General features: G+C 34.3%; 1 protein-coding gene across 17 annotated transcripts in view; it reads left to right on the top strand.

Moving 5' to 3' along the window:
* SUPT20H (SPT20 homolog, SAGA complex component) overlaps positions 1 to 11,667 on the top strand; it is a 32,105-nt gene continuing 20,438 nt past the window's right edge. For 5 of the 17 annotated variants that reach the window (XM_016132767.2, XM_036228493.1, XM_016132760.2 and 2 more), the window contains exons 1-9: positions 63 to 160; positions 2,150 to 2,239; positions 4,147 to 4,182; positions 4,815 to 4,873; positions 5,145 to 5,211; positions 7,330 to 7,459; positions 8,389 to 8,492; positions 10,694 to 10,810; positions 10,931 to 10,984. In XM_016132767.2, the coding sequence (XP_015988253.2) occupies positions 2,237 to 2,239; positions 4,147 to 4,182; positions 4,815 to 4,873; positions 5,145 to 5,211; positions 7,330 to 7,459; positions 8,389 to 8,492; positions 10,694 to 10,810; positions 10,931 to 10,984 (570 nt within the window). In that variant the 5' untranslated portion in view covers positions 63 to 160; positions 2,150 to 2,236. The other 12 variants (XM_016132759.2, XM_016132758.2, XM_036228495.1 and 9 more) reach the window with 12 other exon arrangements.

Here is an 11,667-nt window from a genome sequence, read left to right as displayed (position 1 = left end):
CGGAAGTGCGGCCGCCTTAACAGGCTCTGTCGCCGGTGAGGGGCTGTTCGGAGCGAGCTGCAGGCGGGCGATCAGCTACCTGCGCAGAACGGAGTTCGCACGTTGCGTTCTGGCAGAGCCTGCGGCGCCAGGAGCCCCGGCGTGGCGGCTGCCCGCACAGGTGGGCGGCGGCGGCGGGTGGGAACGGCTTGCCGGCGGGGCCGGCGCGCGAGAGCCCGGACGGGGTCAAAGGGCAGCGAGCAGCTTCCCGAGTGGCCTTTCGCCGCCTTCTGGATCCCGCGGGAAGGAGACGCTGTCCCCAGAGACCGAGGCCCGGCCGAGCCAGCTGCCGTCCTGCGGTCACCTACGTTGCCTCTCACCGTGCTGCCAAGCCAGGCTTTTCATTTTAGTTTTGACTTTTACGTTCCAGTTACAGTTATTTCCGAAAACGCGCAAGAATGTCTCGTAACGCTTTAGGGGGAGGGTGTCCATATTGAATAGAAGCGCCTAGCTCCGCTGTTGGCGGCGTTTTGCAGGAAAACCCAAGTTGTTAACGAAAGTTATAGCAGTTGGAAGAAACTCAGGTCGGCCTGAGAAATAAATGGAATCAGTTGCGACATTAGAATTGGGTTAATTACTGGTCCTCGCCACCGTTACTGGGAGTTCCGAAATGAACGGCTAATAGCTGCCGCTGGAAGCCGTCTCCTGTAACCACTGCATGCCGAGGGGGTTGCATTTCCCCCGGTACGTTAAAGTCCCTCGGAGGACTCGAAATAAAAAGTGGCTAGCCAGGCTTTCGGAGTTAAATCAAGTACAGTGTACGGTGGTTGATGACTATGATGTGAAGTTAGATGAAAGTTAAGAAAATTTGTATTAGTCTGAGCGAAATCAGGTCTTTATTTTAAATGCTTTGCTTTTAAAAATCTAAAAACAGGTGCTGGATTAAGCGGTCTGAAAGTTTTAAGATTTAGTGGTAAGAATCTAAGATTTTTTATAGAGATCTGAATTCTAGTTCACTAGTGTATCGGAAAATTCACTGGTTCTGAGTGCCTTATTCTGTAAAGCACCGATGATTACAGTGGTTACTGCAATGGTTTTATCTGTTGTGCTTAAGTAATTTAAGGTCAGTAAGCTTCCTTTTCCTCATTCTTCTCCCTTCAATTTAGTGACAAGAGATGTAATTTTAAAGCCATCAATCACATTTTGCTTGTATGTAGTGTATCTTCATCTTTAGAGTCACGGAGTAGAAAATTTTCACCTTGAATTCGCATATTAAATTCCATATAAGCTCTTTGGGAGTAGGATTAATGTCTTAATCATTTTCAATGATTATTCCTGGTTCGGGTCTTTTATTCCTCCTGCCCCACCCCCGACTCTTTTGGAATTTAAACTGACAAAACTAAGCTTTGGGTTCACTAAGAGCAAACCAAAACAATTTTACATGGAAAATACCATTTTCTGTCAGTCGAAGATGTGCTTTTAGCCCAGCTGGTTACAAAGGTTTAGCAAAGGAATTAGATTAAGAATAAACTTTATTTAGCATCACTTTCAGCAAGTGTACATCATTTCTGGGAGGCAGAGAGACAGCATGGACTTTAGCACTGGCAGCGCCCTTGCATCACTTAGGGAGTTCCAGAAATGCTGACTCTTGAGCCCTACTCCAGACCAGTTCATCAGAAACATTGGAGACTGGGCCATAGGTATTCTACTTTTTAAAGCTCCCAAGATATGCAGCCAGGATGAGAACCAGTGTGTTAGAGAAATGAGGTTCTTCAGGAGTGTATTCAGTTTCTTTGAGGACGGTAAAGGATAGAGGGACTGGAGCTGCATCTCTAAAATGTAGTCTGAGGCATTTGGGGAATATCATTAGAGGACTTTTATCAGCAGGTATAATGAAATGTTTCATTTGTAAAGCGAACTGTATGATGACCAAGACCAGTGGGCAGGCTGTTAAAATAATCCAGAGGAACAATGAGAGCATCAAGAGTAATGCTAGAGAAAAGAAGTGAAAACACATTTGTTCTTTCTCTCTTGGATGTTAAATATTTTTGAAGAAACTAATTATTAAAAATGTTAGAACTATACATACCTCAAATAATTTTCCTTGTTAATTACTAATCTAATTTGATGGCTTTATGTTAATATGATGGTTTTGTTTTTGCTTTTACAGTGCTATAAAATTGATACTAAAGACATGGTTTTCACCCTACTTCATCAACGCATTTAAGTTTTCTTTTTGGACCCTTTTAATGCCACAATGGTAAGCTACAGCTTAGATTTTTATATTTGTGTTTTAGAATGTTTTCTTCCTTCATATTCCATAAAAATGGCTGTATTATAGATTGAGAAATTCTTCTGTAACCTGCTCAAGTTACCCTAACCGGGAAATTACTTAACTAATCACATACAAAATCTTATTCACAATATAGGAGTTCATCTCTCAATTCAGTGTTAAAGTTATTGTATCCAGGTTATACAGATAATTCTGTTTACAATAGTTCGAATCATTAGTGAGGAGGGTAGATATAACTAGAAATAGTTTTGTGGGTTTCTCATTTTAAAGTTCCTTGTAATTTAGATCAGAAACAAAATTTTTTTAAACAAATGTAACCTGCTTACTCCAAATAACATTTAAGTAACATCAGTGTTAGCTTTCTAATGGCATATTTCTGTCAGTGACTTACAGTCACTAAACATACTTAGGGCTGGGCATTTAACTTTTGCCATTGAAAAAATCAAAGACAAAGGGGGAAAAATCACTTTTTAACGTTTTAAAGAAGCAGCAGCATTTGACAGTATGAGAATAAATGAGCACTGACCGTCAGATTCAATAAACCTCAGAAAACATTTATCTTCCTTTTCTTTTGGGACCGTTCCTCTACTCCTGCTAGAACTAGTGGGGTTTAGATCTCACCATATATTCTGCATCCATATAAGCTAATTACCTATAAAGTATTTGAAGAAGATAGTGATTAAATGATGCTTGTGTTTACATATGCAAGTATATCTCATTAGACCTTTTGAAATTTTGATTTCAGGAGATGAAATATTTACTTGAGAAGACTGGCTATTTAAAATTGTCCTAGAGTATATATTTGATTGTATTTATAATTTTTAATACAAACTTTAAGGATATATGGCCAAAATATTTATAGAACCTTATAGATTTAAGTGTATATATCCAGAGCTATGTTTTTGTGCTGGAAAATGCTTTATACTCAAGAATCTCATCTTGCATCCTTGAAACCAATATCACTGGGAATCATCATCTTATAAGAGTTTTAAATAAATTAGCATGAATATATTTGAACTGGATCTTTTGAAATGAGGGCATATTTCAGGCTTTTTTCACTTAATACATTTTAAATGTTCCATAATGTGGGTCTTTTCTTAAATTGCAGTCTGAAAAGGCTAGTTATTTTTGTAATCATGAATTCTTCATCCTTAGGAGTAGGGCGGCAGGGTCACTTAAACCTTTCTATGATTTCCAAAGTCTGACAATATTTATTCTTCCCCTTATCCTCTTGAGATTTTGGTGGGTGCTGAGAGTTTTTAACCTATGCAACTTAGTAGATTGAATTGTTGGAGTCCACAGAGTAAAACAAAAATTTAGGTCCTTGTAAATAAAAAAAAAAAAAAGTAAGTTCTGTGCCTCTCAGTGGAATTAAAAATTACTATCATTGTGAATGAAAAATACAAATGTAAGTTGTTGTTAGGTACCAACATAGTAGCACCATCTTTAATTTACAGGATTTCTCGGAGATTAGGAAAGTTAGTCTTTTCTTCACTTTAATTGCATACTTGATGTCCAGTATATTTTCCTGAGTGGTGCTCTTAGAATGTTGAAGAACTTAAAAGTTTATAAAATGGTCATCATTACCATATCAACCTTGGCCCTGTATTAGCCTCAGAAGCACTAGCTAGAGAAAGTCATTTTAGCGTTTCTTAACCTAATTTGTTGTCATAATCAGGTGCTTAAGACAGCCATGTTGTTCTCTTTTTAAGATATCTTGAGCATACAATGGGGTGGTTGGAGGAGAGAAATAAAGGAAAATGTGTTAGACCTGTTTTAGAAATTTAAATTTAGACAATTACAAATGTTATATGTATATAATTTTTTTCTGTGAAAATAACTAACATTGCCAATAACACTATTTACTTTTACAGCAGCAAGCTTTAGAACTAGCTTTGGACCGTGCGGAGGTGAGGCATGACTAAGTTACATATTGAAATAGTGTTGACTTTAATTGGCAAAACTCAGTTTAAGAGATTTTATTTGATTCTCAAAGGAATACATTGATATTATTTTAGGACAATATGAAAATAATTTTGCTGTAAATATATAAAAATACCAGGTGATGTTTGGATCATCTGTTTCTTGGAATTCTCAGGTAGTAATACTGTGGAATAAATATTATTTAAACAAGGATATAGAATTTCTGAAATTAAATTTTCCTATTTGGCAAGTTTTCTGATTGTTCAGTTAAAGGATAAAATAGATGAAAAACAGTCCTTGAAATTAAATATACTAGACATATTTTGAACAACTGTAAAACATAGAATATTTCCTACCTGTGAAATCACAGTTGTGAAGCTGTGTGATTTTGCTTATAGCAGTGAAATAGTGTGCTGAATTTTAGTGCAGTTTAAATTTTACTTGTTTATAACATATTTAGAAGTTAAGTAGTTTTTCCAAAAGGTATGATTTAATACAAATCAGACTTGAGTGCCCAGATAGCCTTCTTCTCCTTAATAGATGTTTTAAATATACTTAATAAAGTCGTTCATACACTAAACAAAAGGCAAGCTATTTTAAAAATACTTTTCTTTTTTAGTATGTTATTGAAAGTGCCCGACAGAGACCTCCTAAAAGGAAATACCTATCTGGTGGAAGGTATGAATACTTAATTGATGACATCTTAAAGTCATTGAAATATGATGATAGCCACCATTTATTCCATTTCTCCTAGGCAGTTGTGCTAGAAACGTTATATTACAGGTAATTTGCATATATTGGAACTTCCCGAGTTGATGTTAGCTGTCATGTCCAACCTCACTTCACCCCTAATGTTTGGGAAATTGGGAAAAAATTATGGGAAAATCAAAATAACATTTATTTTATGATTATTCATATCATTTTGTATATTGTCTTTCTTACATTTTAGAAAATCTGTATTTCAAAAACTTTATGACCTGTATATTGAAGAATGTGAAAAAGAGCCCGAGGTTAAGGTAAGTATAAGTTTTTATGTTACAGCTTTTGAAACATAGAGGAAGAGAAATTTGAAGGAGTTTATTTGAAGCAGATATCGATTTATATTTTTGTGAGTGAAGTGAACTAATGTCTTTTTCAGCTAGATTCTAGCCAGTTCTGCAGCTGACCTGGAACCCTGGCTAGTCTGGCAGAAGACAGAGATCCTATGCTTAGGTAGGAGAGGGGAACAGTGTTTACTCAGTAACAGTATCTCCTTGGGAAGCCACAGTATATATAATCTCTCCTTTTTTTCCCCTCCTGAAAAATGATTTGTAGACTAAAGACAGGAGAAAAGTAACCTATTTCTGCAAGATTTGCACTGGAAAGTTAAAGCTGTTATAGGACATGTAGGAAAATCCAGGATGATAATAAAAAGGTGAATTTGGTCATAAAAATTAGTTAACGACTCAGTTAACTTAATTCATTTTTATTTAGCATAAAGGTATGGGCACTCGAAACTTAATAGAAATTGATTTCTTGGTATTTATTGCACCCTTGGGCTTTAAGGGCCTTAAAAAGCTCTATGAGCTTTTGTTATCTGTCTTTAATATAAAAATGATTAGTATTTTACTTTTTGGGCAAAGAAGTAGTGGAATTCTAGTAGTCTCTAACCTTTGAAATCTTTGCAGTAGGAGAAAAATGATTGTTACACTATGAATAAGTCTTATGGTATGTTTTCCATAAGTTTCATTAAGGTATTAATGACATAAATTGTATATGTATGAATTATCTGTTTTATAAGTTTTGATATGTGTATACATCCATGAAACTTATCACTATAATGAATATAATGAACAGTCTTCCCCTTAGAGACAGAAGTTAGGAGAGACGCATAAAAAAAGATTCTATATTGGGGTTGGCAACCATTTTCCACCAGCAAAATTGGCCCACTGCATGTTTTTATAAATAAAGTTGTATTGGGATCCAGCCACACCCATCAGTTTATGTCTTCTCTATGGCCGATTTCACAATATAATAACAGAGTTGAGTAGTTGCAGCTCAAACCACATGGCCCACAAGCCTGAATAATAACCTGTCCTTTAAGAAATAAGTTTTCTGTCCTCTCTTCTGTATGCTCACCCCAGAACTAAATGGGTATCAACTTCTTTCCTTGAAGAGTATTCATACTGTTAGAATTTATCTAACTATTCTATCTTATGTCAAATCATGAGGGTGGTTTTTTGCACTTGAAAAGACTTCAAAATTTTAGTCTTTAATAGTTTCTTTAATATCAGAATGAAGTTTTGGCATTTTGTTCAGTTTGAATATGCAGTCTTTGATTCTGTGATAGTAGGTTACAAATTTATAATTTCTCTGCATATGACTATATATACATATTTAATATAAAATAAAATAGGTTTTTTGACTAATGTCTTTTGCAAATAAGATTTGATGACAAATTATTATATCTGTAAGTGGGTTTTATTTTAAATCGGGCATTTCTAAAATAATGAATATTGATGTATGTGTATTATGTTTCCTGGTGGATTTTTTTTCCCCCGGTGGATTTTTTTAACAAAGTGATTTCTGAATAATTAAATTGAATTTACAGAAAATAGCTTACGAATTATATATTTTTGAGTTTAACATTTCAGCGAATTTGAGCTGTTGAACTTGTTCAGATCTAATTTAGGCCATAAAATATTTAAGAAATATATATTTATAATAATACAACCAAGGAGAATGTCTCAAATTCTTCACTTTTTTATAGACTTTCACTTGACAGAAATTAGAAATGAGAAGAAAACTAATTATATAGCATGTTTTAAGAAAATGTTTACATTTAATAGTTTTTAACATTTTACTTAATATTTTAAATATTTGCTACTTACATACTCAAAGGTACAAATTTCATATTTAACTATGTTTTATAGATCCATAGTTTTTCTTTACGATATGTATTGCGTAAAACCTAGTACTGTATCAAAATTAAGTTTACATAGATGTTGTCTGCAGTGTTTGTGAATCTGCTCCATGTGTTAGGATAATAATGTGGAGGGAACACCAAAAAAAAAAAATTAAGGTCTGCTTTTGTTAAACGATAGCATTATTAAGTTTATGCTGGATTATTTTCATGAGCTCTGCCTTTTTTAAAGCAGAAATTAAGAAGAAATGTGAACTTGTTAGAGAAGCTTGTTATGCAAGAGACGTTGTCATGTTTAGTGGTCAACCTTTATCCAGGAAATGAAGGATATTCTTTGATGCTCAGGGGAAAAAATGGATCAGGTAAGAACCTCCTGAGGGCAGCAGCCACAGAAATCTTTCTGCTAGGCAGGTTGTGATGTCTTTCAAAAGTGGCTTCTTAACCTGCTAACCTGTCCCTCAGATCAGTGATGACTTGATAAAAGATGACTTTGGTGCCACATTTTCCTATATATCATGTTTTGTTAGAATATTAGAAATTATCTTGTAATGTGGTTAGCCTTCCTGAATATGCATTTGAGAAGTATTCTGATTGAGATAGGTCTTTGAAGTTAAAATATAAAAGACATAATTTTAAAATAATTGTCAAGTTTTTCTTTTTTTGCTGTTAATATTTTAAGATAGCATAACGTGTTTTAAGGTATACTTTTCTGCTTTATTTTGAATATACAGAGTCTGAAACCTTCAAAATTAAGCAGATTTTATTGCCTTTTGAAAAATTTACGTATATTAACATTTTACTTCTATTAATGTGAATAGAGTTTTAAAATACTATAGAGTCATCTAAAAGTTTCATATGGTGATGAGTTCTAAAAGGAGCTCACTTAGTTAAGAATTTTTTTGTGTGTCGATAATTAATTGTAAAATGTAAAACCAAGAGAATTTTATTCCATGAATGACCACTTTTCAGATGAAGTACAGATTATCACTCTGATTTCCAGGTTAGATTAAGCAGTCTTCAAAGATCTCTGGCAGTGATTTGCATTGATTGTTATGCTAGGTGTTTTTCCATAATATGTTGGATGTTTTTCTCCTTTCTGATATAAAATTCTATACAGTTTATTAAGTCTTTTAGTAATATGTAAAATGGTCCATTTGCAAGACTTACATAAAAAGAGAGCCTTTTGGCTTTATTCTCTTCATTTTTTTTATGAAAAGTCATTTAAATTATGCATGTAGGCTTTTCTGTGAGCCTCATAATTTTCACAAACTTTATTTTTTTTTAAATTAAGATTCTGAGACCATTCGACTGCCTTATGAAGAAGGGGAATTGCTTGAATACTTGGATGCAGAAGAATTACCTCCTATCTTGGTTGATCTCCTAGAAAAATCTCAGGTACAAAATTTTTCACTTTAAATGTCCTTAGATTTGTCAGCTATATGTTGTTTTGTGATAAAAGATATTTAATCATGTTCTCAACAGTTCTTAGAACATGAAATGAGACATGTAGCTATGTGAAAGTTGGTTTATTATGCAGTATTTATCCTTTAGAGTGTACTGAAATGTATAGATTTAGTTGATTCTTCTAAAATTGCTATGACAATTAGCTCATCCACTAGAAATCTCCCTGTAGCTATAATAAGAAATTATGAAGAAACTACTTATTCCCATTGCTTCACCCTAGCCATACTACATACTTTACTGAGGAAAAAGAAGCTATCACATGGGAACTTTTTTCTCCTAGCACTAGACCACCAGCATCTTCACGTCCATGTCCACACTTGCTGTCTGCTTCCTCTTAAAATGGATGAAGTAAGCTTTTCCTAAGGCATTCTCTCCACTTCTATTATGGATTCTGTTCCTCCTTTTCAGTGACTTATTACTGTACTCTCCCTCTCTTCCATCATCTGTTCTCTCTCTTAGCTGAATAATACAAGCATATTGTACTGTTTCCTAACTTAAAAAAATTTTTTTCTGTCCTCCTGTTAATTGGTTTCTTTGCAGAGTTCAGTGCAAATGACTTCTTCCTTCTTGAAATACACTTCTTTTGACTTCTGAAACATCACATTTTTGGTTTTCCTCTCTAATTCTTGAACTGTCTCTTCTGTCTTCTCCGTTCTACCCATAAATATACTCAGGTTTTGGGGTTTTGTCCTAGGCACCTTATTCTTTAGAGTAACACTCCCTAGATGATCTCAACCAGCTTCATGAGTTTTAAAATGACATTTAATATATTGCTTATCTTTTACAGTGACTATTCCAAACTTACATATTATTAGGATATATACTAGGTTCTTAAACATAACAAAACAGAACTTTTTATTTTACCTCCTAAATGGATTCTTTTACCAGTCTAAATCTAATGATGACCCTATTCTTAACCTTTATAACATTCACTCCATCAGCAAATGTCGCCTGTATCTTCAAAATATATATATATGGTCATGACCTGCTATGGTTGCCTTGCTGAGCCTTCTGCTTTCATTCTAGAACCCCAGAAATTAATTAGTTCTCCACAGACAGCCAGACGAAGTTTACAAAACAAAAACAGAAAAAGTTCTGTGCTTCAAGTTCTCTAGTGTCCTCCCACTTGCACAAAACTCCCGCCTTCCTGTTTGTCTTCACCTTCCTATTCTCTTCCCTGTTGAGTACGTTCCAGCCATTAATGCCTTCTTACCAAAACCAAGCTTTTTCGTCTGTTATTCCTTCTGTCTGGAATGATCCATCCCAGATGTCTGTCCCTGTTGTGATTCAGGTCTCAGCTGAAACATCACTTCCTCAGAGAGGTTTTTATCTGAGCACACAATCTAAATTAGCCCCTCTATTTTATTTCCTTTTAGCATTCATCACTATCTAAAAATTATTGTTTATTTGTTTACATTTTTATTGCCTGTCTTCCCACACTAAGAGCAAGTGTTGTCTTCTCACTGTATCTGTGAAGCTTCTTGGGTAGTGCCTTGCACATAATTCACAGTGTAGTGGCTCAATAAATATCGTTAGAAAGCATGAGCATAATAATGACTGATAACATGGAAGTCATTTACCTACTAAAAATTCTGAATGGGTGAAAAGACAGTACTGTGAATGACTGTGGCAAGTGATAATTAGCTAGACTTAGGTGATAAAGGTTCTTACCTTTGGTCTTTAAAAAAGACTAGAAGACAGTATTTTTAACAAAAGATTATTTGAATTTATAGTTAGCTTTCCCCTTATTAATAAAAACTCTTCTTGAAATTTTAGAGCAAATATAGTAGTTGTATTCATAAGCAGAAACTCTAGCAGTGTTGATTGACAATTTATAACTGACAAAATTAGCCAAGTATAACAGTGAGCCAACAAAAAATAGCAGTTCTAATGAGCTACAAAATTAATAGTTTATAAATGCCAGCAAAATCTATAACTAGAAAGCATTTTAACCTGCTTCTTGGGTCATAGTGATGAACATGAAATAGTTCCTTTTAAAGGGTTTATGTTCGTAGTAGTATTTCTGCCAGAGAAATTCTTTTAAAAATATCTGAGTGACCAGAAACATTCAGTATAAACCCACTTATTTAGACTTTTGAAAAGTGACATTTACTTATTTTCACTTAAAACAGGTTAATATTTTTCATTGTGGATGTGTCATAGCAGAAATACGTGACTATAGGCAGTCCAGTAATATGAAATCTCCAGGTTACCAAAGTAGGCACATTCTCTTACGTCCAACAATGCAGGTAAGGAATCTTTAATTAAGAAGAATTATTTTAAATTTTATTTGGAGTTTTATTTATTAAATGTCTTCATATGTTTGTGTCCCTATATACTAATATTTTTTAAATTTTGATTTCTTCTAGACTTTAATCTGTGATGTACATTCAATAACAAGTGATAACCACAAATGGACCCAGGTTAGTTGTTTTGTTGTTTAATCACAAACAGGCAAAATATAGGATGAAACAGCACTTACAAATTAAGCAAAAGATACTTCTCATAATTTTATTCATGAGTAATGTTTGGGATTCCTTTATGAGCTTTAGAACTCTATATGCAATAATCCCTCAAGGAACTGAAACAATTCAGTCCCCTTTGCTTTAGGACATGGTGAAATAGGGTAAGATCTGATCTGTTCAATGAAACCGTTTTTTAACTCCTCTCAAATAAGAAAGGTACTTTGTGCCTTGGATACAAATAGATAACTGATTTTATGTCACTTAGGATTCTAAAGCAGGCCTAGCCTGTCTTTTTGCCATGTATAATGTGGGAACCTCTCATACCCCTGAGAATAACTAGTCCATCTTCCAGTGCTGGCTCAGTATGCATGACATACCCACTCAGAGGAATGTTCACTTATTTCTCTTACCATAGGGAAATAGTTACTAAGCCAAAGAAAATAACCAATTGAAATTCTTTAATTTGTAAAACATGCTTACAAAGTAAAGGTTCAATTTATCAGTAACAAGTGTTACGTTTTAGTTCGGGGCTGTAATCTTTGCATTTACAAGAAGATTAAAGCTATTAAAAGAATGTTCAAAAACTCATTAGTCACTATTGGAGGTTGTTACGGCATTACTTTCTTACTCTGAAAATTGAC

Source organism: Rousettus aegyptiacus, unplaced genomic scaffold (assembly GCF_014176215.1).
Source record: "Rousettus aegyptiacus isolate mRouAeg1 unplaced genomic scaffold, mRouAeg1.p scaffold_m13_p_11, whole genome shotgun sequence".
Taxonomy (NCBI): Eukaryota; Metazoa; Chordata; class Mammalia; order Chiroptera; family Pteropodidae; genus Rousettus; species Rousettus aegyptiacus.
This window is presented reverse-complemented; position numbering and strand designations above follow the sequence as displayed.